Genomic DNA, 26418 nt, shown 5'->3' on the forward strand with positions numbered 1-26418 from the left:
AATAACTGTTTTTTAACAAGGTTCATTCTCATTTGAATCACTTTCAGTTTATTCAGATTTTTGAATCCTGTTTGTTTTTTTAAAAAATACACAGAATTTGTATTCTCTAGCATGATTTAACCTAATTAAAATCTGATCTGATGTAGCTAATTAAGAATAAAAGGTGAAACTTCCCTTGTAAAATTTAATGTTAATGGCATTTTTGTACTATTCCTAGGGTTTGAGGAATGACTTGAAGGCAGCTTTGGATAAGATTGATCAACAATACCTTAATGAAATTGTTGGTGGTCAAGAACCAGGAGAAGAAGACACACAGAATGATCTGAAAGTCCATGAAGAAAACACCACCATTGAAGAATTAGAGGTAATCTGTAGCAATTAATTTATTCACAAATCATGTCTTGTGAATAGAACATGATGATTTTGATGTTCCAGAAGAGTAAAATTTAAAGAATTCTTGTTAATCCTTATTAACTATTGTGCTTTTGTACATGTACGTCTAGATGTTGCAGTGTTGAAAAGACTTTTTTCAGCAATCATTTTTCTTGTGAAACTATATATTGTATCAAAATTTGAAATGGTGTGTCCAAAAACCAGCTTCATATTTTTAAAAATTTTAGTTGAAAAGTTTTTTTTTCTATTTACTTTGAAATTCCATCAGATTTGAAAACTGAAGTGATATTTAAGAGACTTATGAAAAAGCAAACTTCATGTTTTTCTCATGTTTTAGGCCATATATATATTTTTATAAACTGTGCACATTGCCTTTTGTTCTCAACTAAAAATTAGGGGCCCTTTTTATTTTCTTCCTTTAGGCATTGGGGGAATCCTTAGGAAAGGGAGATGATCATAAAGACATGGACATCATCACCAAATTTCTTAAGGTAATATCCTTTTCGTGCTATCAGACTGATAATACTTTGGTGAGCTGAAAACTCTCCTTATGTTTTTGGATCATCAGGTTTTTAAGATTTGGAAAGAAGATCATTGTCTATAAAAAGAATAGTTGGCTTTTATATATTAATTTCAGGTTCACAAAGTGATAAATTGTTTTTGAATCAACCTTGTTAGGTAGATACTATTATCCTTTCCCTTCAACAGATGAGGAAATAAATGTTGAAAGAGACTAAATGACTTGTTCCCTGGTTACATTGTAAGATGTTCCTAAGTGCATGATGCGAAGAGATCCTCGAATAGAAAGCTTACTTAAGGAAAATCCATACTGCTTACTTTCATGAATTTTTATTCAAAGATGGGTACGTTAGTGTAGATACATATTAAATAAAATAGCAAGAGTATGAGCAAGAAATAAGGATGCAGAATGATATTTTCACACAACAGTATACATAGCTTCCCCCCCCCTAAGTTTTTAATACTTTTTTTTGTAGAGGAATTCTCTTTTTCCTCTTAAATTGGAAAGAATATAGGAGAAAGAATTTTGACTGAGAATTAATTTCAGTAAGAATATATTTTGTTGTTCAGTCCTTCACTTGTCTCTGTGACTCTGTGAACAAAATTTATGTGGTTTTCTTGGCAAAGATAATGGAGTGCGTGTCTGTGTGTAAGCTGAATTATGTGAATTAGCTGAATGATGCCTGATTGTCTCTATTTTTCCTTTATTTCTTTAGCAGTTTTATCCTTTGTCTCCTCAAGGAATTTGGAAGTATTCTGGATGCTCTCTTGTGCTAGGATTTTAATAAAATATCTTAGCATTATTTTAAATGCAACTAAAGATAGAGCATGTGTAAATATTTGCCAAAAATCAATGTCTTTCAATTTGTTCAACTTTTGCTCTAACCTAATAGAATTTATTCTTGGGAGTTGGTGACATCATTGGCAGTGGTACTATAAGGATTTGATCATGTTCTTGTTGTATCACTAACATGGGATTTTTCTGCTATTGTTGGTGCTGAGTTGCTGAGAAGGGTTAGTTGAAAATATTGGGAAAAGGGTTGGAGAAGAAAGGTTATAATTGAATGGTCTCAATTTTTTTCTCCTTTTGCCCTTTTTCTTCTATAGTTGATATATGGTTACACCTTTATTCCATAATCATCTACTGCTCAAATGTGCATGTTTTCATAAGCATTAAATGATTACAAACATCAGTCATGATCTTGATGCCATGTAAGACATTTTGTAAATCCATAACATTCTTAATTGAAGTTTGGTAGAGAAATACAATTTATTTTTTTTAAGGAGCAAGGAAATATAACTTTAAGAAGTTAATAAATTTGCTCAGTAATATAAAATATATAAGGGAAAAAAGAATAATGTATTTGAGAAATAATGTTTTTGATGATCATTCAGCAAAATTTTTTGATGTTATAGCATGGAAGTTGCAGTGAGTTCTTCTGCCAGGCTTTGAGTACTCACCTAGGAAGAAATTGGATGTTTATTATTTGAGACCTCACTTGGTTAAATTTAAACAATGTTATCACCAGATTGGTGATATCATGAAAATGAATATTTTCAGCCATCACCTCTTTTGAATTCTGTCTTCTCCTAACTAACAGTTATTTAGTAGTTTATCTATACTATCTCATTTGAGTCTCACTTGTAATGCAAAACTCAAAGGATTATTTTTATTATTCACCTCTCACCTCCTACCCAGGTTCTCCTCACCACCTCCATCCTCCACTCAACTTTCAAAGGGAGCTACCTGTTACGGTCATGTCAGCCTTGCTTTCCCCCATTCTCCACCCATAATTCTGTTTGATTTTGTTCAGCCCTTCACATAACCTGGTTCCTTCCCGCCATTCCAGGTTTCTTCTAACTTACTCCCTTCCACTTGCTCTATGGTCCAGTGATATCAGGTTCACCTCTGCCTCCTTCCTCTATTTCCCTAGCTTCCTTCAGATCTTAGCTCATTCCTCTTCAAAGCTAAAACTTTTTCTTCAGGATTTCTTCTGGTTACTCCCACACACAGCTTACTTGTACATAAGTGGTAGTTATTTGCATGTCGTTTCCTCCATTAGATTGTGAGCTCCTTAAAGGTAGGACTAGTGTTTGCTTTTCTTTGTGCCTCTGGCATCGTGCGCAATGCCTGGTTCATCAGAGACTCTTAATTAGTGCTTGTTGAGTGACCTCAGATGTTGTTCCTTGCTTAGTGTCAGAGATGCAGGATCCCAGCCTTAGAGTATATCTTTTTCCACGGGGCTCCTCTTAAATCATAGGAGGTTGGCAGTCTTCATCAGAGGAGAGGTGCCCACACTGATGATCTCAGAGGTCACCAAAGCACATGTCGTTGTAGTGGCACTGCAGGTAGTAGAGTGTGCCAAAAATATCAATAAAATACAGTTATGAAAATCGGTGCTCTCAATTTCTTGCACCTTGTGTGTTTCATATCTTTGACCAGTAGGTGGCAATGTGGTATAAATCTACCCATTCTCTTTACAGTTTCTCCTTGGAGTTTGGGCTAAAGAACTCAATGCTAGAGAAGATTATGTAAAACGCAGTGTGCAGGGCAAACTGAACAGTGCCACTCAAAAGCAGACAGAATCATATTTGAGACCACTTTTCAGGAAACTGCGAAAAAGGGTGAGACATCTATTAACAGTATTTCTGTTTGCTGATGTTTGATAGAACCCAGATTTTCTTTTCAGAATAAATGTTCTTTCTTAGGGCATCGAATGGAATCTCAAATTAATTATTTCATTTTTTTTCTTTTCAGACTCTTCCTGCTGATATTAAAGAATCAATAACAGATATTATTAAATTCATGTTACAGAGAGAATATGTGAAGGTATGAAAGATACTACATGCTGGGGATAGAAATTGATTAGCAGCATCATATCACTTAGGACTCTGGGAATCTTTATGAGATATTGACATGGATATGAAAATCAGCCAGTCACATTTAAAACTCGGCTCTCCAACTTTGCTGCACGATGATCTTTTGGCTTAGCTGTCCTGTTGACCATTTCTCAGACTTGAGATATCATTTCCCACTAGTGTGCACTTGCACAAGCCATCCTGTGTGCCACACTCCTTCAGTTCTCAGCTTGTATGCTAGAGGTAATCTTAGCTATGGTGCTCTACCTTTGAAAAAAAAATGTGAACAGCTTTTCTGAGGATTTTTGAGTATGAACTGGTATACAAACATACAAACATAACAAGTTACATTTCAAGTTTAGTCTTAGGTTTGAAATTGGGAACATTTTTCACATAACAGCAATACTATAATGTTAATTATTTCCAGAGCAGTACACAAATCTATTTAATAGCTGAATTATTAGCATAATTTTACTATAGTACCTAAGCATTATTTATAGCATTGTTTCTATGTGAAATAATTTTCAGATTCTATCTGAAGATTCTAGGACCACAATTTCCATTCTATAGTCCCACAGACCAGAACACTAACTTTCTCAATTCTATAAGCATTTATTAAATACCTACTATATATGTAAGACTGTCTCTTGCCCCATACCCACTGACCTGCTTTCCTCCAAGACTGCAGTGTGTTACTGACTAACTTAAACTGTGTATACCTTTAAGGCATATTATTTTTAATTACCTGATAAAAAAGATGTGATCTTCCATCTTGTAGCGTTATGCCTATATTAATTATCCAGAATCTGGTATCTGATTATTTGGTTGACTTTATAAAAACAAAGAGAACTTAATTTGGACATTTAAACTAGGTCGTTTTGTAGTCTACTGAAATATAAATATTGAAATTTTTATCAGTTTACCTCCATTGTTGAAATTATACATATGAGTACTTGTGATAAAATGCTGAGTAATTTAAGGAGAAAAATTTTTTTTTTTTTGAGGCAATTGGGGTTGGGTTTAGTTGAGGTCTAGTGGCAGGTTTGGGGTACAGGAAGTCAAAACAGAACTCCCCTGCAACCCCCTTGGATTTGGCACAAGGAAATGGTGGTAAATGAGGTCTAGTAGCAGTGCGAGTCCCCAATAAAAGCATTTATTGGCCCAAGAGCTAGATTGATAAAAGAAGTTTATTACTGGGTTTGAAAGTAAGGAGATATGGTGAAGGTAGAGATAAGAATGGCACCGGACAGAGGGTCCAGTAGACAGAGGATCCTCACATGGCTAGCATGGTTGGAATCTCTGCTAAGAGGGGGTCCCAGTGTCTCCCTTTTATAATGGGAGATTTAGCTCGAGGGGCTTTTGGGTGTAGCCCCAGAGTTGGCTCAGATCCCTGTGGGGCTGGGACAGGTCGGGATCTTCTATTGGAATTCAAAGAGACAGGGATTTGTGAGTCAAAGGGTAATTACAATAACTAGAGGGGTTTGGGAATCAAAGATAGGAATCTTCCCCACATCACTAGCACCATCATTTTTTGTAAGATAAGCTCTGAGCTTTACTCTATGTGTAGCAATTGGTTATATATATTTGGTAGATTAAAAGAAAAAAAACCTTTTTTTTTTCTTGTGAAGTTAATAATCACTAAGAAACAAAAGGAAGAAACAAGCTTGTATAAAAAAACTGAGTTTTTGTTGTGTATAATTTTATATATTTAAAATGGACACATAATGTGTGTATATAGTTATCATATTAAATTTAACAATGTAGTAATTGCTGTATTTGCTGGTCTTTTCTGTATTTAAAATCTAGCAGATTTAGAGCCTTTACAAAATTTGAATTGGAGCTTATTGATATAGATCCTCGAAGAACCTTCCTCTAGTAATGGGAATTGGCAGTTGCTTTGCAACCAAGTGTCTAGGGCTTTCCTAGGGTTGTGTTAACCCAGCTCTTCTTGGCCCCAAGCCTGCCTCTTGTCTTTCATGCTACACTGCCTTTCACATGTTATTATTAAAACTTTCTTGAGGTTTAATCAAATAAACTTTTTCTATAACTGTTGAAGTCAAATTCTTTGCTTTCTGGTTTGTGTTTTCCCCCCCATAAATGGCTAGAACTGTTTTAGGAAAACTTCCCTACCTCTGACATCCTCATACTTACCCTTCTCCCCCTCCCCCCAAAGGGGAAATCATATTAATTGATCATTTTCTCAAATTTAGATATAGATTTGGTTTTAGGGTTTTTGAAGTATAGGGCTTTGAAGAGACCAAAATGAAGCTTATTCAGTATTTAGAAATTTTACTTGCAGAACTCTGTTTTTACTCACCTGTTAAGGATTTAATCCTTAGCTTTCATTGGGAGTTCCATGCAGGGAACATCTACATCTTCAAGTAGATTAGGAAAAACTAATTAGATGCTGTATCCCTGTATAACCACCTGTAAACAAGATAGTTCTTGAAGAGACCTATATTAGAATGTCTAGCAGTGCATTAAATTGCCTCTTTCATTCCATATTTTAAAAGAACATTAAACTTCACAACAAAAAAACAATGTAAAGAAGTATTCATCTTGTATACATAAACACTGGTCCAATTTCCATTTTTGCCATTGATGTGGCCTTGTGCAAGTTCTGTAATTATTCTAAACCAGAAACTAAAGCATAAATAATATGATCAACAATATCTTATTTATTTATGTACACAGAATGGGATAAAACATTTAAGTAATTAAAGTATCATTAAATTTTTGAAAAATTAATACCTATACAAAATTTGCTTTTCTTTTCTCATTAAAAACTCAACTGTTTTACAGGCTAATGATGCATATCTTCAGATGGCCATTGGAAATGCTCCTTGGCCTATTGGAGTAACTATGGTTGGTATCCATGCCAGAACTGGTCGTGAAAAAATTTTTTCCAAACATGTTGCACACGTTCTTAATGATGAGACACAAAGAAAATATATTCAGGTAAGCAATGTGTGAGGAAGAAATTGCAAAAGCTTTGTTTTAATGTTGAGACATTCTTTAAAAAAATCATTTTTCAGAAAAATGTTTATATAACAAGTGGCAAATTGTGATGGTTAATATATTGCAGTTGAATTAATGGCAAACAGGAATTAGGAACTCATCTTCCATCAGTTGTTTAGAATTTCACATGCTATATTTTAGTTACGTTATCATTGAAATTATTTTAGTTTGTTTAGGTATGCTGTCTACTAAGTTTGAATTATTGAGTCTTGCAATATATATTGTGCCATTTCCCTGTTGAGAATGTGGGTTTCTTGAAAGCAAGGATTTTGTTCCTTTTCTATTTGTATGCTTAGTGCATGACATAGTGTTTCACAAATAGTAACCCTTAATGCCTTTTATTTCATGTGTGTGTGTGTGTGTGTGTGTATATATATATATATATATATATATATATATATATATATACACATGTATAATATGTTTGTTAAATATAAAAACACATTAATGAGTAGAACCTTGTTAATTCAAATCAAATAGAGGGGAGAACAGACTAAATTACTAGTCTAAATTAAAGAGTATTTGACAAAAAATGTAATTCTATTCAAATTGTTATAATTTAAAATAGAACTAAAATAGTACATAAGAGATCCTGAAAAATGTAGTAATTATCAGTAAGCAATATATAATTATAGGTTTTTTATTTTTGAATTTAAATTTAATTTTTCAATTAGCATTTAATTAGCACTTCAAGCTTTGCAGAAACACTTTACAAATCTAACATTTTATCTGTACAACAATCTGTACAATCGTGTAGCTGCTTCTATTATCATCCCCATTTTATGGATGAGGAAACACAGCAATTCAGAAATTAAATCACTTCCCCCAGGGTCATGCAACTAGTAAGTGAATGAAGTCAGGTAGAAATTCAAATTTTCCTGACTCGTGCTTTACTTTGTCTACTCTTAGCTGCAGAACACAGAAAAAAAAATCTAGTTTCTTTTGCACTACTCCTTTCATTGGAAAAAAAGAGAAAAAATAAAAGCCAACCCTTTGTAATAAAAATGTGTAGTTAAGCAAAATAAGTTATAGTATTCTCTAGATCCAAAAAAAAAAACTGTTTTATTCTTGACCCAGTGTCTATGAATTCTTTTTAGTGAGGTTGATAAGCATGCCATATATATTTAATTGCAAAAAGGGGAGTCTTAAAGTTGATTTTAGAGTACAGGATTTATAAAAGTTTTTTTGGAAACCATATAGTCCTAACATGGAGAAACTGAGGTCCAGAATAATGAAGTGAAACTTGATAATGGAGCTGGGTTGAGTCCAAGTCATCTGACTTTAAATTCAGAATTATTGTATGATTACACAGCTGTTTGAAAAGATTTGTTTCCTTAAATGTGAGCATATTCCTCTGTAATCTTATTTATGTTTTTAATTTGCTCAACAAAACTTTCTCATTGAAAAAATAAATTACAACTTCTTTTCAAATTCCAAATTAGGTTTGAATTAATGATGCTTTACTGTACATTATTGCTAATGACTAAATGTAGGCTAGGTGATGCCTAAAATGGGGAAGAACAGTTGACAACTTTATGAATTATTCTTCTGTTTAGAATTCAATTTAGATGCTGAATGTTAGTTTGCTTGCCATATTTTATGCCTTGATCTTCTCTGTATTTCAAAGTAAGGATAATTCTTAACTCTCTAAGCATGAATCATAGGACTTAAAGAATTTAATCTTTGGAAAGGCACATATTTAGAGCAAGGGAATAGTGTCTGTAAAAATATTTTACTTAAAATTATAATTGTAACTCAGAGAAAGAAAATTTTAGGTAGAATTTTATAAATGTTTCATTAAAGTTAATGTAACTTAAATGCTAAAACTTCTTGCTCAATGTTGTGCTTTTATCTTGGACACAGAGGGTCAACATAGGAATAGGGGATAGAGGTTGCAGATGCGATGTTTAAGAAATTTCTAATAATCAGAGCTGTCCAAATGTGGAATGGATGACCCCTCATGGGAGTGGATTCCTGTCTTTCTGGTGGTCTTTAAATAAAGGGTAGGGAACTACAGTTGGCTTTATTTTAGAGGAGATTCTTGCTTAGATACAAATTAAAATTAAATGACCTCTGAGTATCTTTCTAACTCTAGGATACTGTGATTTTTCAAATTTTTTTCAAATGTCACTTTATGGTTTTTATACATTATTTTGTATAACTATAAATCTGTACTTAATAATAATTGATTAATTTTATCAAGTCATTAATTTTAATGTTTTATTATTACCTTTAAACATCCATAGAGCATATTAAATATACTTTGAAGTTATTTATATTGAAATAAATTAATTTCTATATATAAAATGTTCACAACTTATTAGTTATAGTATCCTTAAAGGACTAATTTAAATGCTTAATATGTAAGATAGAATTATCTACTGGTCCTGTTCTACATTAGAAAATAATCTTGAATGCCATATATTTGAAGCATTAGCATTTGATTAAGAAATGAGAATAAAAACTTTATGCTTTATGAATTATAGTGTAAAACCTCTAATAGGACTATTGGACCACAATAGAGAAGTCTTTTCAGCTCTCGGTCATTTTCAGGCCTCTATACAACTTAACTGCAAAAGATATTAAGACAGATTTATTTTACAAACATTTAGAGCAAATAAATAAGGTATAGATAGCTATTAATTATTCAGAAGCTTAGAACTGTATTTACAATGATGCTAGTTAGAATTTTGTAGTTTCAAATAAAATTTTGCAATGGTAGTTCCAGACACTTTGTTCATTTTGCTTAACAAAAGAGTTTCCTTTAACTTCCTAGGTTTCCTTTATTTTTTAGAATTCTGTTGAAAAATACTTTGCATGCATTATAATTAAGTTTTGTGTATTCAGAAACTATCAATTAGGTTCAAATTTTTCAGTCATTTAGGACTTTTTTTCTTTTCTCTTTTGACCCAAATTTAACTTGTTAGCCTGTTCATTAGACCCAGAGAGGTAAGCAGGAAAAAGGAGAGAGATTAAAATTGACTTCAAGTTTTGTGAATATGAAAATACTTAAAGTGATGTGAAAAGAATTTTTTCCTACTTAATTTATGCCAAGTTGTTTTTCGGTTTTCTCAGCAATTTTTGTCAAACATTGAATTCTTGTCCCCAAAGCTTGAATAGTTGGGTTTTGTATATCTAATCTATTCTGTTGATCCACCACTCTATTTCTTAGCCAATACCAGATTGTTTTTTGTGATTACTACTTTTAATACAATTGAAATTTGATACTACTAAGTCACTATCTTTCACATTTGTTTTTCAATGATTCCCTTGATAGTCTTGACTTTGTTCTTCTAGATGAATTTTGTTATTTGTTTGGTATGGCAATAAGTAAATTTAGTTAGAATTGTCATTTTTATTATATTAGCTTGGCCTACTCATGAACAATTAATAATTCTCCCATTGTTTGGATATGTGTAAAAAAAACTTCTGTGAACAGTAATTGTGTTTCTATATACTTTCTGCATTTTTCTTGCCAGGTAGCCTCCCGAGTATTTTATGTTGTATTCAGTTATTTTAAATTGAATTTTTCTAAGTCTTCCATAATATATAGAAATTCTGATGATTTATTTGGGTTTATTTTATGTCCTGCACCTTGCTGAAATTGTTAATTATTAAAACCAGTTATTTTAGTGTTAGTAATACTATCATATGTCTGCAAAGAGTGATAATTTTGTTTCCTCATTGCCTGTTCAAATTCAATTTTGTTTTCTTCTCTTATTGCTATAGCATTTCTAGTTCAGTATTAACTAATAGTGGTATAGACATCCTCATTTCACCTTGGTCTTATTAGGAGAGCTCATTTATCTCATTTATAGAAAATATTTGCTCTTAGTTTTAGATAGATTACTTAGCACTTTTTAAAAGACTTCATTTATTCCTATGATTTGTAGTGTTTTTAATAAGAATGAGTGTTCTATTTTGTCAGAAGCTTTTTTCGTATCTGCATAGATATAATTATTTTCTTTTTTCTTTTTTTTTTTTTCTTTTTTTCTTTTTTTTTTATTCATATGATTACCTATGTTGATAGTTTACCTAATAGTATAGTTTTTTTTTTCCTGGTATAAATTTCTTTTGGTCATAGGGTATGGTCTTTGCAATAGATTGCTGTAATTTCCTTGCCTAGTATTTTATTTTTTTTTTTCATAAATGTTCATTAAGGAAATTCACCTGTAGTTTTTTTCTCACTGTTTTTCTTCTTCCTTGTTTAGGTATCAGCACCATATTTATGTCATGAAAAGAAATTGGTAGGATGCCCTCTCCCCCCCCACCCCCTTTTTTTTTTTCTAAATAGTATATGTAGTATTGAGATTAATTTTTCTTTACATGTTTGGTAGAATTCACTTGTGAATTTGCCATGTTCTTAAGATATTTTCTTAGGGAGCTCATCGATGCCTTGTTTTATGATGCAATTATTTAAATATTTGATTTTGTTGTTTGTTAATCTGGATAATTTATGTTTTTGTAAATATACATTCATTTTACTTAAGTTATACAATTTACTGGCATATGATTGGGGAAAATAGCTACTAATAATTACTTAAATTTCTTTTTTATTGGTGATGAATTCACCCCTATTATTTTTGATACAGATAATTTTGTTGTCTTGTATCTTCTTCTTTGATGTTATTGATATAAGCATTTAAAGATTTTCTCCTAAGTACTGTTTTGGCTGCATCCTACAATTTTGGAGCCTTGTCTTTATTGCTGTCATTGTCTTTAATGAAATTATAGTTCGTTTTTATGATTTGTAATTTGACCTACTCATTCTTTAGAATTAGGTCATTTAGTTTCCAATGAATTTTTAATAGTTCCGTAACTCTGCTCCATTAAGGTGGTCTGGCTCTCCTGGTCAGTGCTCTTGTCTTTAATCAGGAAGGGACCTTATTCACCAGTAGCCACAATTACTAGCAACTCTTTTTCTCCCTGGAACTGTCATCAGGGCCTTTAATTTCATGTAGCCACAAGCACTAGTGCATCTTTCTGTCTTAGAACTGAGATTAGGGCCCTTGCTCCCTCCCAGATAAGAATGCTTATCTGCCCTGAAAATGTGACAGGGCCTCATTTACCCCATGGCCCCAAATACTAGTGTTCCTATATATCCTAGAACTGCCACCTACAACAGTGTATAAGTAATACAACAGATTCTTGAACCCAGTACCAGCAAAGAGTCCCCTGTAATCTCTTTTGAATCAGTTGCTAAACTGCTTTCTCATCTTTAAACTAGAGTTCCAGAAATTGCTGTTGCTGCTTCAGCTGCCTTAAAAGCTGCTTATCCTGTGACACTCCAGACCAACCACTACTCTGGTGAGGCAGACCTTTCTTGCTGACCTCCTAAGTTGTCTTGGTCTGGCAAATTGTTTCACTTGATCTTTTGTTGCTTTTGCTACTTAAGAATTTAATGTGAGGCATTATTATAAAGTTATTTGGAGGGAAATTTGGAAACATTCAGGTGACATCCTGTTCCTACTCTGCTATCTTAAATGATTAATTCTGGAAATGAAAGTATGTTTAACTGTAAAAATCAATAACAAAAACAAAAAACTTAACACACCTTCTTGTTTTATTCAAGAAACTGTGGGAACTGTTTTAGTCAGTCCCAAGCTATCAGTTTTCGTCTTATGGAATAAAATTTTCCAGTATGCTTTCCACATGTGCAGAGTGTTTTTTAAGCATTTAATTTTTGTAGTGGGACCTGTTCACTAGCAGCTGTGTGGAAATACCTGCATCTGCTGGTTCCCCAAGAGATTTTTATATCCTAAGCAGTTACATGAATGGTTATTTTGTCAATTAAATGCTAGTATGGATTTTACTCAGAAGAATTTGATTTTAGTGATATATTTTGCTGAAAGACTTCCTGAACCTAATGTATAGAGCATCCATGGCTCTTCCGTCACACCTACCGCAGTGCTTGGCACTGGCTTAATAAATACTTGCTGATTGATTTATTGTGCAGATGATGTTAGGCTAATTAATGTTGGGATTAAAAATGTGAATATTTGAGTTTTAGTGTCAGAAAATTTTTTAAAATGTTCAGCAAGTATAGTGTAAGCTTAATCATTTTTGTATCCCAGAGGATAACCCTGTATTGTATTAAATTATGTATATGGAAATGTCACATTGTAGGTTCATTTCCTTAAGGTAGAAATGTGGAGGGAGACCACTGAATTTGGCATCAGCAAACCTGGGTTTGAACCTAATATTAATATTAGCTTTATCAACATGGGCAAGTCATTTCTCAATTTTTCAATATGTAACATAAGAATATCTCACAAGGTTGTTGCAAAGTGTTGTAAACTGTATCATGACCTAACGTTGCTATTATTATCGAGATTGTTTTAAATTTTTATTAGAATCTTGTGTATGTGATTTATCTAAAGACTTCTTCATATTGAGATACACTACTAAGTGATTCTGATTTTTCATTTTAAGTAATATATTGTTAGATTTATTTTGGGATGCATTTATTTCTAATAAGATAGTTTATTAATTTTAAAAGTTGTTACACTGATTGATAAGCAGTTATCTTAGAAAACTTGGAGAAGAGGAGAGGTGTTACAGGATCAAAGAGAAGCAAAAATGACTTGATAAAAGAAAAAAGGTTCTTCAAACTTTATTTTTGAGTCTGATTCCTGAAATGGTTTGTGAGCATTTTGAAAAGGAAGCAAATGATCACCAAGAGCCAGAATGGTTTCATTGAAGAACCAGTTAATACCTATTTTTCTTTTTTTTTTTCTTGACAGGCTAACTACTGGTAGTTCTCAGGAATTCCATAGGCATAAGTATACTTAGAATTCAACAAGATACTTCATGGAACTTTTTATAATATCCTTGCGGATTCTCTTTAAGGTGTGGCCTGGATGATAGTATACTTAGGTCTGTTTTTTCATCATTGAATGGATGGATGAATAGTAGTGATGAAAAGATTAGTATCAACCTAGGGTCAAGGGTTATTAACCTGAAGTTTATGTGTTATCAGAGAGTCTGTGGATATGTTTCAGGAAGTTTTTGAATTTGGATAGGAAAAAAAAAATTACATCTTTTTTTTATTTTTTTTTTAATACTACTACAAGTTTCCTTTGTAATTCCATGTATTTTATACACTTAAATATATTATTCTGATAAGGGCCTCATGACCTTCAATGAACTGCTAACGGAGCAATGACATAAAAAATGTTAAAAACTTATGGCACAGAAGAATGTTTCTGGTGGAGTGCCCCAGGACTATCCTCAGTTCCATTCTTTTCACTTTTTAAAAAAATCAGTGATGTGGATAAAGGTATAGTTAAATTGGAAGGTAACATAAATCTTGGAAAGAGGGATAAATTAAAATTGTTGAATGACAGCAAGTATTTTAAAATATCAACCGGTTAGAAATTTGGAATAAAGATAAATGTAAAAACTTACTTTTGATTTTTAAGACATAAACTGTCCAGATATAAGATAGGGCCAGCATGGCTAGATGACAATTCATAGGAAAACTACGTTGTGGTATTTGTGGATTGCAAGCTCAGTTTGAGTCAGTTGATTTGACATGGCAGGGTCTCACCTCCAAAGGTTAATCTAATCTTAGACCTTAGTTGAAAATAGGTACCAGAATTTGGGAGATAATAGCCATGGTCAAACCATAATTGGAGCATTTTGTTCATTTATGAAAGGATATGCTTTATGAGGATAATTGTTAAATTGAAATAGGTTGAGAGAAGACTGATCAGGTCATGCGAGGGCTTAGGCCCCTTGTGATGAGGACCATATGAAAGAATTGGAAATTAAAAGGCATACATGAATTAGGACCTCTCTAGAAATATTGCTCTTTAAATCTTGCTTCATGAGTTCTATGGAAGAGCATGATTAGGTTAATTTGAGTAGTAGATGGAAATTGCAAGAAGACAGATTTTAGATTAATATAAGGATACATTTCTTAAATAATAGCGCTAACTCCAGATGAAAAAGTGTGCATTAGGAAGTAGTGAATTCTCTATAGGGTACTTTAGTCAGATAAGCTGAATGAGCACTTATAAGTTATGTGTCAGGGGGTTTGTTATGGTTTGGACTATATTCTGAAAGTTCTTCCATTTTCTAGATTCCCGGAAAATATATTTTCCTTAAGCTACATTCTCTGAAGTTAGTTTGATAAAAGAAATGTAAGGCATATTAATCCACGGGGGTTGTAGCCTGTAAAAACTTATTCTTTTACAATTCCAAAAGAAAATTGGAGTTGAGTTTCTGGAGGTAGTTTTCAGAACATATTTAAGATTATTTTTCAGGGCATAGATAGCTTGATGAAAGATGAACCTTAACTTTCCATTAACTAGTATAATATATAACTTTTAATTACTGCCATTCATGATAAGTTAAATCTTATTTGGTATGCTTGTAGATTTTAAGGTTATTGTAGTTAATAGAAGTAGTGCCATTCTTTTGGTAATATTTCCAGCAAGCAAAAAATTGTTTGAGAATGATAGTGATTTAGAATTTTAAAACTGTTTAGTATTTTAGAGTGATGGCAGCAATTTTTGTATTTATTATAAAGTTCTAATTATTTAGCTTTTTTGTGAAAAGCTTGAAAGGAAATGTGTGCTAGTCAACTCATACATACCTCATTGTTTTACTGAGTAAGAGATGCTCTCAAATCACGTGGCAATCAAGTCCTGAGTATAGAATGGTCCAATTTAAGATATTGGCATACATTTGGTTGTTAATAAGTCTGTTGTGTGCTTCAATTATGAGCCTTTGAAAATCTGTATTTTGTAATAATAACTGTATTGAAAATGGTATAATGACATTTTGTTTTGCAGATATTTATGCCATAAACTGTCAAAGTTTTATAATTTCTGAGGAATTAGGATAATTTAAGGCTAATATGAATATATATTTCTAAATCATTGCCTATTTAGTTAGCTTAGAAATTCACTGTTAAAATGGAATGAAAATTACATTCACCAGAATTACATCAATTTACTTTTCATTTGCTCATAATAATTCTTGCCATGTTTTGCTGCTGACTAAAGCTATTTATTTTTCATTGGCAGTGATCTCTTTCTTAGCCCTATGCCTCTCTTCTTACCTATCCTTCAGGGGATATAAGATGCCAAATTAATGATATCACATTCATTTCCATGGCTACAGATTACAATTCTGCAAACATGGGATTAGAGTTTCACTTCAGGGCAAGCTGGGCTATGAGAAGAGAATATTTATCTTAAAGCAAGTACCTGAGCAGCAAAAGGAAAAGAGAAAATGGTGATAAAACACATTATTTCATGTTTAAATAATCTTTCTTTTCAGTTGCTTTTTTGGGAAAAAATCAAACTTTAAAGATCAATTGAAAGATAATTAAACCAAACTTCTAGATGTTTTAAACTGGCTCAGAAATCACAGGTCAATGATGAGACAATTTTGTTTGTCAGATTTTCTGAACCTGCTAGATCCTTTTTCTTTTTTTAAAATTTTAATGTCCCTCAGTTACATGTCAAAACAACTTTTAAAAATATATATATATACATGTACATTCATTTTTAAAAAACTTATTTCCTTATGAATCATGTTGGGAGAGAAAAATCAGAACAAAAGGGGAAAACCACGAGAGGAAAAAAAAAGCCAGAAGAAAAAAAAAGTGAACATATAGGACATGTTGATTTACAATTCAATCTCCATAGTTCTCTCTCTGAATCATTTTCTACCCAAAATTTATTGGGATTGCCTTGGATCACTGAACCTCTGAGAAGATCAACAATAGTTCTTCATTGCACAATCTTGCTGTTGTTGTGTACGTTTTCCTGATTTCTGTTTGCTTTACTCAACATCAGTTCATGTAAATCTTTCCAGGCCTTTCTAAAATCAGCTTATCATTTTTTATAAAGCAATAATATTTCGTTACTACATATACCACAACTTATTCAGCCATTCTCCAGTTAATGGTGCGTATGTTTTTCAATAAGCATAAGGGTTTGAATAATCAGCTGGTTTTGGTGATAAGAACAAAAATGCCTGATCCTTAGTGATGATGTTTTGGGTCTATTTTAAATGGAATCTGGATGATGAATGTATATATTTTTAGAAGTTCTTTCTATTCTTCCTCCTAGGATTTAGTTAATTTGTATTTAGTAAATAACTAGCTAAGTGGAGCAAGAGGTAGAATTTTGGGCTTAAGAGTCAGGATGATACATCTTCATGAGTTCAAATCTGGCCCCAGATAACATATTAGCTAAGTGACTCCGGACAAGTCACTTAACCCTGTTTGCCTTAGTTTCCTCATCTGTAAAATGAACTGGAGTAGAAAATAGGCAAATCCCTCCAGTACCTTTGGCAACCCCAAGTAAGAGTCATAACCAAAAAACTACTGAACAACCATGATTCACTATCTATAATCCATGAAATTTTCAGGTGTAATCAGCAAATACTGTTTTGTTATAATCAAAGCTATGAAGCTCATTTAGGTGTCAGTAACATGAAATCAGGAATGCCTGAAATATGATATTTTATTAATATCTTAATTCTTCATGAATACGAGTACCATTCAAATCACATTACAAACCTGCTATGTACACCTTAGCAGGAATTTGCTTTGGCAGAAAAAAATTCATTCTTACATGATAAATTTCTACAAAGGAACTAGGCTTGTTGTCCTTGGACAACACACAAAAATCAGTCTAATCTGCAACCAGAGAGAGGATTGTGAAGACTAAATGTGTATCCACAGCACAGTATTTTCACCTATTTTATTGTTGTTTAATTGTTTTTTCTTTCTTATTTTGTTCTCTTTTTGATCTGATTTTTCTAAGGCAGCATGATAAATGTAGAAATATGTTTAGAAAAATTGTGAATACTTTACCTATATTAGATTACTTACTATCTAGAGGAGGAGAGTAGAGAAGGGATGGAGAAAAAATGTAGCACATGGTTTTGCAAGGGTAAATGTTGAAAACTATTTTTACATGTATTTTGAAAAATGAAAAGCTGCTGTTATTTTTTTAAAAATCAGTCCATTTCTGGACCCTTGTTTGAAGCCTATGTCGTAGGATTGCAGGGTTTTTGCTTTGTTAGTATAGTCTTTTAACAGCCTAGTCAACATCACATCATGAGGCAATAAGTAGAGCTTGAAGAAAGGATTAAATTGTAGAATTGATTTTTCTTCAGAGCAGCATGTTATTATTATATGAGTATATAAATTTTTTAAAAAGCATTTTTATTTTAACCATTTTCTTTTTATTCTCTTAGGGTTTGAAAAGATTAATGACCATTTGTCAGAAGCACTTCTCAACAGACCCATCAAAATGTGTGGAATATAATGCATTATGACAACTCTTCTCTGTGGTGCTATAGACCAATAAGAAACTTAAGACCTATGGCCTTTAGGAGGAACTGCTACCATGAATGAAGGGGAGAGAAAGAATCAAGTTTTGGGAGCATCCATTTTCTATCTAATTCATTTTTTTATTTAGAGGACTATGTTTGGTTTTTTCATCAAATATGACAGCAGACTCTTGATTGTTGTATCATGTTTTTGATTCTTAACAGTCTCAAATTCAAGCACCAAGCCTTATTTACTGATACTTTACATACACAGACAGCAATCATCAAGGAATTCCTTTTCAACATTTTGCCATCATATGTGAAAGTTGTTGATAAAGGATTAAAGGAAACATTTGACTTGTTATTATTTTTGTAAAATACTATAATATTCATGTTATAATTATATTAGTTTTTTAGAGAAAAGCTTTTTTCTTCAATAGCTAACCTAAAAATACAGCAACTGTTGTTTACATTTGAATTTCTTAAATGTGTCTGATTTTTTTTTCTGACTTCCAGTAGAGATTTGACTATTAATTATGTGACTCATTTGTTTTTCTGTGGTTTCTGATCTTGTTTTTGAGATTTTCCTGGGGCTAATATCTTAAGAGAAGCTGAAATGATCAGGAAAAGGATGCTTTAAAATTAAGGCATGTAAATTTATAAAGAAATTAAGTAATCTACCTATAAGATTATGAATGGAAAAAGTTTCATGTGGGAAATGGAATATCACAACCAAGAGAATGATGAAGTTCAAAAACTCTTGGTCTTCCTAGGCCAGGATTGTCCAGTATCTTGCCACATATTGTGAATGTCACATACTTGTGACTTTCTGTCATATTCTACCAAGTAGCAGAGGGCAAAGCAGATGGTGGTTTTCTTACCATGAGTGTTCACTTGATGACAGTATTTCCTAGTGCCATATCATCAGATAAATACTCTCTAATATTTTCCTGTGCATAGGATATTCCAATCCTCACCAGGTTGCAGTGCTGTCTAATTGTTGTGTTGAATTTAATATCTCATTGAATGTAGAAGAAAGAGAATTGGTTAGTTTGATGGGTTTTATGAATAGGATGTCATTACTTAACTAGGTGGTGATAATTAAGATACTTACATGACCCACTTGCTCTGACTCCTTACTAGTTGTAGTAGTATGAAGGACTCTTGGACATAATTGACTGTGCATTCATTTAGTTCAGAAGTCAGGATAAAAAGAGGGTTTAGCAGGAATTGAAGAACCCTTGAATACAAGTATACAAGTGCTTCTGGCCCAGAGTTCTTAACTTTTTTGGTGTCAGGGACTCCTTTAGAAATCTGGTGGTGGGAGGGGAAACCCAAATCTTGTTTAAACCCAAAGATTGTTTTTAAATGTATAAAATAAAATACATAAGATTACAAAAGAAACCAATTATATTGTGATATAATTACCAAGATATATTTTTAAAAATCCCTGGCCATAGGTTAAGGACCCCTGTTCTAAGCTCTTGAAGAGAACTGTGTCAGTAACTTTAACTTATAAATCAATGAACAGTTATTTAGTACATTTACACAGATAAAGAAATTGTTTATCCCATTGGTGGAAGATAGCAAGTTTAGAAAAGATCTGTCCCTAGCCTGTGTGTAGTGTCTTAGTGGGATAAAACACAAAAATAGGTACCCATGATACAAAATCTTATATTCAAAGAGAAAAACAAAATAATTATTTGCCCAGGAAAGGGTAGTTTTTATAGGAGGAATAAAGTGAGATTTCTTAAAGAATAAATCATTTGAGTTGAGCTTTCAAGGATATAGGAATTTAGGTAAAGGAAGAGAACATGCTAGATAAGGATCCAGATGAGCCAATGCATAAGGACAGGAAAGTATTGGACATAATTGGCAGATTTGTACTTTCTCTCTCTCTCTCTTTAGAGAGAAATATACTAGTTGTCCTTTTTTATTCAAATTAGGGAGAAGTTAGGTTGTTTTATTTATTTTTTGTTTTTATTACAGCTTTTTATTTACAAGTTATATGCATGGGTAATTTTAGAGCATTGACAATTGCCCAACCTTTTGTTCCAGTTTTTCCCCTCCTTTCCCCATCCCTTCCCCCAGATGGCAGGTTGTCCAATACATGTTAAATATGTTAAAGTATAAATTAAATACAACATAAGTATACATGTCCAAATAGTTATTTTGCTGTACAAAAAGAATCGGAAATAGTGTACAATTAGCCTGTGAAGGAAATCAAAAATGCAGGTGGATAAAAATAGAGGGATTGGGAATTCTGTGTAATGGTTCATAGTCATCTCCCAAAGTTCTTTCTCTTGGTGTAGCTGGTTCAATTCATTACTGCTCTATTGAAACTGATTTGGTTCATCTCATTGTTGAAGAGGGCCACATCCATCAGAATTGATCATCATATAGTATTATTGTTAAAGTATATAATGATCTCTTGGCTCTGCTCGTTTCACTCAGCATCAGTTCATGTAAGTCTCTCCAGGCCTTTCTGAAATCATCCTTTTGGTCATTTCTTGCAGAACAATAATATTCCATAACATTCATATACCACAATTTATTCAGCCATTCCCCAACTGATGGGCATCCACTTAGTTTCCAGTTTCTGGCCACTACAAAGAGGGCTGCCACAAACATTCGTGCACAAACAGGCTCCTTTCCCTTCTTTAAAATTTCTTTGGGATATAAGCCCAGTAGTAACACTGCTGGATCAAAGGATATGCACAGTTTGATAGCTTTTTGAGCATATTTCCAAATTGCTCTCCAGAATGGCTGGATGTATTCACAGTTCCACCAACAATGTATCAGTGTCCCAGTTTTCCCACATCCCCTCCAACATTCCACATTATCTTTCCCTGTCATTCTAGCCAATCTGACAGGTGTGTAGTGGTATCTCAGAGTTGTCTTAATTTTCATTTCTCTGATAACGACGTGGAGCATCTTTTCATATGGCTAGAAATAGTTTCAATTTCTTCTTCTGGGAATTGTCTGTTTTGACTATTATTTGGAGGATGGCTTGATTTCTTATAAATTAGAGTCAATTCTCTATATATTTTGGAAATGAGACCTTTATCAGAACCTTTGACTGTAAAAATGTTTTCCCAGTTTATTGTTTCTCTTCTAATTCTGTCTGCATTAGTTTTGTTTGTACAAAAACTTTTCAATTTGATATAATCAAAATTTTCTATTTTGTGATCTGTAATGACCTCTAGTTCTTCTTTGGTCATAAATTCCTTCCTCTTCCACAGGTCTGAGAGGTAAACTATCCTATGTTCCTCTAATTTGTTTATAATGTCATTCTTTATACCTAGGTCATGAACCCATTTTGACCTTATCTTGGTATACAGTGTTAAGTGTGGGTCAATGCCTAGTTTCTGCCATACTAGTTTCCAATTTTCCCAGCAATTTTTGTCTAACAGTGAGTTCTTATCCCCAAAGCTGGGGTTTTTGGGTTTGTCAAACAGTAGAGTATTAAAGTTATTGGCTATTTTGTCCTTTGAATCTAACCTATTCCACTGATCAACTAGTCTATTTCTTAGCCAATACCAGATGGTTTTTGGTAACTGCTGCTTTATAATATGGTTTTAGATCAGGTACAGCTAGGCCACCTTCATTTGATTTTTTTTTTCATTAATTCTCTTGAAATTCTTGACCTTTGTTTTTCCACATGAACTTTGTTGTTAGTTATGTTGTTTTAAAAGTAATCTGTAGGACTTCCTAAAAGTATCTCTGTTAGGCTCAGTGGTGGGGCACAATATTTCTGTATTGGAATTGAAATGAAAATACTAAACAGGAGGCAGTCTAGAAATAATGCTAATGATCTCAGTCTTTGGGGAAAATTTAAGAAAACAAATTTTAGCCAAAAAAAAAAAAAGAATATTGGTGACAAAAGACAGTGTAGATTTTTCAGGAAGTAGAAGAGAGTCTTGAGAAAACAAACTGAGGAAGGCAGCTGTCATTAATAATAAATCTTGATGATTTGCTGTGCACTGTGAACTAGAAAGATTTGGTACAAGAGGAAATGTAATTTATAACAGCACAACTTAATTTTATTTGTAAGTCTTTCCTTTCTAGTGGCTTTCTGATCTACTCTTAACTTTTTGGTTTTGAATTGAATGAATGATTTAAGCATACTGTTATTAAAAAAAAAAGAATACTGTTATTTATTGTAGAAGAAAGTGATAATTTACACTAAATGTAAATATCCTGAGAATGATTAGAATAGTCTTCAGTGCCTTTAATGAGTAGATTGAGTTCTTGGATTCTTATCACCATAATTTTACTCCTACACAAGGTTTTTGGTGAGAGTAAAAAAAAAAAGGGCTGTTTCTGTGAAAGAAGCCTATTAATGGGGGTGCTGTGATCTGTCGGATAATCTGTTAAGTACCTTATGCCTGAGAGACTCTTTCGTTCTCACTGTCTGCACCACCCCCAACAATTGTCCTAGTTGAGTGGATCTCATGTCAGAATAACTTTATCCCATAGAAATTTGTGGAATGGCACCATATTGGGAGTCTTGAAACTGAAAAATACTTTCTCACGGAATATTTCTATAAGAATTTCCAGCTGTCTAGAGTGTGAGAGCCAGCACTAGTCCCTTGAGGGTCTCTGTGGGAACATTGTTATGGCAACTGTTTTTCATCACAAACTCTCTGTTACAAGATTTGCTAGATTACAACCACAAGTTAGCATTTTAATGGTTAATATAGTACCTTCAACAACTTTTTTGAAAAGTAAAATAAATTTTGGTGTTGTGGGGTGATGAGGGTGAACACAAGCATGGCTAATTTAACAATAACAATTGTAGGGTGAGCCAAACCTATTGTGCATTTTATAATTTGTTTTGTTTTTAAAGTTTTACTAAAATATCAGATTATTGGAAGGCTGCCTGTTTCTTTTGGTTTGTTTTCTTACCAAAGACTTTGTAACACTTTATAGGATGCACTTAAGCTAATCATTTTGTTGTTTGTAATGTTTGCTTAATTTAACTGTGCCATTTCTTTTTGTTTAGTTTCTTCTCTCTGTTAGGCACCAGCTTTGGAACAATTGTCTAACTTTTCTTAGCTGCCTTCAAGTATCCATGTTTTAGTTAGCACATACACATAGCCATATGTAACAACAGAGAAAGAAGGTTGCCTTTTCTTGAATGTTGTTGCTAATCTAAAATTCATTCATTGCACTTCCTGCAGAGAAGCTCAAAATCAACTACACATGGCTGGGTGTCCTGACTCCTTGCCCTTTGTGGTCCCCCAGCCTGTTAACTTGCCAAGAGTGGGTCTCAGAAGGCTAAGGTCTTTCCAGTTCTATTACATGGTTCCATGGTTCATTTAGGATTGTCTTGCCTCAGCAAAGATCTTTTTAAGATTTAAAGCAGATAAGAGGGCAATATGAATTAAGAACATTTTTTTTTAATGCCTATTTTATTTATAGGTTTCTATATTTGCAACTCAGGAAAACTAACTAGCTAATGTTTATTATCTCTGCATTTGAACCAATAGACATGGAGATAAATATAATTGTATAAGCCAAGTAAAGGAAGAAACTGATCTGGTAAATAATCTTTAGATTGATTTTCTGTGTTTGGGGAGTCTGGGGAGGAAGAGAGGATTACACCTGTGTATACACACACCTACATGCATGTCAACTTTTCTTTTTTGTTTTCATCATTCATGACCCCAAGATTTCAAGGCTCACCCCTAGGCTCTCATCTTTCTCTCAATGATCTCATCAGATCTCAGAAGTTTAATTAATATCTTCACAGATGATTGCTTCAGTCTCTCTCCTAAGCGCCAATCTCATATCACATATTGCCTATTAAGATATTTTCCACTGCAGTCATTAAGCATCACAGACTGAGCAGGTCCTAAACAGGGCCCCACCTTTTTCACTTCTGTGGAGGGATCTCCTGCCTGTCCAGGTACCAGGCTTACAGTCTTAGAGTCACACCCGATGAAAGCCCCTTAAGAGTAGGGTGAGTAGGCCTCATTTTGGCCTTTGTTTCCCTAGCCACCAACCAGCACTGCTTCGGAACATAGTGCTTAAGGTTTGTTTATGGATCAGTTTGTGGGATCATTTGCCTGTAGCACATTTTCATCCTCTCTATTGAGTTATTTTTGTCAAGTCTGGTTAGTTCTAAGTCTCTTCCTCTTCTATATTCAAGCCAAACTGTTCTCTGTACTACATGAGATTCCGTTTTCCATCTTCCCTTTGCACAGTCTCCCATATTTAGAATCCTACTCTTCTCCGCCTGAGCCTCTCAGAATACAGGATTCTTTCAAAGCTTAGTCCAAGTGCCAACCTTTTAAATGAGGCCTTTCCTGATCCCCACAATTACTATTGGCTACTTATCCATTACGTTGTATCATAAATTTTATATCTGATTGGATATGTTTATTTCTGGTCAATAAATGAGAAGCTTCTAGAGGATGAGGGATTTGTCTTCCTCCTTTAAGAGCCTAACAAATTGGTACATAATAATCATCAAGCGTTTTATTAAATGCTTATTTTTTCCTAGTAGGCTTAAATAAAAACCAAGTAGTTTAGAACTTTTAAAATTCATTTTTCCCTTGGATCTTCCCCTGACTGCTTTTTTTTTTAAACTAGCATTATGATCATGACGTAGTTGAATGATCCCAAGTTTGAGAGGAAAGAGGAAAAAATTGCATTTTAAATTTTCATTAAAATTAAGTTTTAATAAAATTTTTATCTCATTTACCTTCCAAACTTGTGTGTAAGTTAGAGTATGAGAGAGAGAGAGAGAGAGAGAGTGTGTGTGTGTGTGTGTGTGTGTGTGTAATTCTGGACTGTCAATTTATGAAGAAATGGGAAAAACACATTTGGATTGTAATTTGCATTTTTGGAGGAAATATTTCAATGTAATATTATGCATCTATTTAAATATAGAAGAATTGGTAAAGTATTGTGATGGATATGCTGATAGATTTTTCTTAAAATGTAGTCTAGCTTTTCCTACCTTCCTGTTAAAAATGGTGCATTATAATTACAACAACAGAAAAATTACTAGCTTGTATGTTGGCAAATTGTCTAGTACTTAACAGAAGAGCAGGTAGTTATCTAAAGGAATTGTATCTTTGCTCCGAGGTTGAAGTTTTATAGGATTTTTTTCTGTTGGGGTCAGGGCTTGGGGAGGAGGGGCAACATTTGTTCTTTTAGAATCATTTTAGGGCTGGAAGCAGCTTTAGAGTTATAGTCAAATCTCCTTGTTTTATAACAGTATACTGAAGAGTGCTTGATTTGAACTCAAGATCTGGGTTCACAGTTCTTTGCTCTGTGACCTTGGTCCAACTCTCTAAATCTCAGTTTTCTTACCTAAAAATAGGGAAAATATTACACACTTCCTACCTTACAAGATATTTTTGAATAAAAAAACTTTGTGAACCTTTGATTCAATTAATGAAATTAAGTGCTTACAGTGTGCTAGGCAATGTGTAAGAGGCTGATAATAAAGGCAGAAGGAAAACCAACTCCTGCTCTGAGGAACTTATTTTCTTCTAGGGGGATGTACTGTACTTATAGATAATTGGATACTATGTAATTTGGAGAGGGAGAAAGCATTATCAACTGTGTATGAAAGGGGGTGGTAACAGTGTAACGTGGAGATGGATGGGGAAATTTTCATAAGTAGCATTCAATCTAGGACATGAACAATTATTTGCAAACTGTGGCCTTATGGTCTCATATAGCCATTAACTATTTTTGTCTGACCCATGGGCTAAAATTGATTTTTTTAATGTGGGCAATCATGCAAAACTTCCCTTTTAGTCCTGAAGTAAAAGAAAACAGATTTTCCAATTCCCCTAACAAGAATAAAAAAGTGTTTTTCAATCTACGTTCAGCTAATTCTTTCTCTGAGATGGACAGCATCATTTCATCGTCAGAATTGTTTTAGATCATTGTATTGCAGAGAATAGCTTAGTCAGTCACAATTGATCCATCTTATAGTATTGCTGTTACTGTGTACAAAGTTCTGGTTCTTTTTGCTTCACTTTGTATCATCACTAAGTCTTTCCAAGTTTTTCTGAGAACAATGCTCATCATTTAATATTCCATCACATTTATACCCAATAAAATTTGTTCAGTCATTCCCAAATTTATGAGTATCCCCTCAATTTCCAACTCTTCCTTTTTTTTTTTTTAATCTCTTTGGGATACAAATCTAGTAGTAGTATTGTTTGGCCAAAAGGTATATAAAATTTAATTTCCCTTTGAATGTATACATTCAATGAATACACCAATAGTGTATTAGGGTCTCAATTGAGAACTTGAGAAGTAGAGATTGGAAGACGAATTGCTGCTACTAGTCTAATTTAGCCAGCAGGG

At 33.1% G+C, this 26418-nt stretch overlaps 1 protein-coding gene across 3 annotated transcripts in view; it reads left to right on the forward strand.

Annotated features, from left to right (window-relative positions):
• Positions 1-18560, forward strand: part of PRPF18 (pre-mRNA processing factor 18) — a 54612-nt gene extending 36052 nt beyond the window's left edge. For 2 of the 3 annotated variants that reach the window (XM_031938600.1, XM_012550887.3), the window contains 6 exons: positions 218-364; positions 816-884; positions 3397-3537; positions 3671-3742; positions 6574-6729; positions 18010-18560. In XM_031938600.1, the coding sequence (XP_031794460.1) occupies positions 218-364; positions 816-884; positions 3397-3537; positions 3671-3742; positions 6574-6729; positions 18010-18090 (666 nt within the window). In that variant the 3' untranslated portion in view covers positions 18091-18560. Of the gene's footprint in view, positions 1-217; positions 365-815; positions 885-3396; positions 3538-3670; positions 3743-6573; positions 6730-8652; positions 8914-18009 lie in introns of those variants that run through there. The other variant, XM_031938601.1, reaches the window with a different exon arrangement.
• The last annotated feature ends 7858 nt before the right edge of the window (positions 18561-26418 follow it).

The sequence above is a fragment of the Sarcophilus harrisii genome, chromosome 5 (assembly GCF_902635505.1).
Source record: "Sarcophilus harrisii chromosome 5, mSarHar1.11, whole genome shotgun sequence".
Lineage (NCBI taxonomy): Eukaryota > Metazoa > Chordata > Mammalia > Dasyuromorphia > Dasyuridae > Sarcophilus > Sarcophilus harrisii.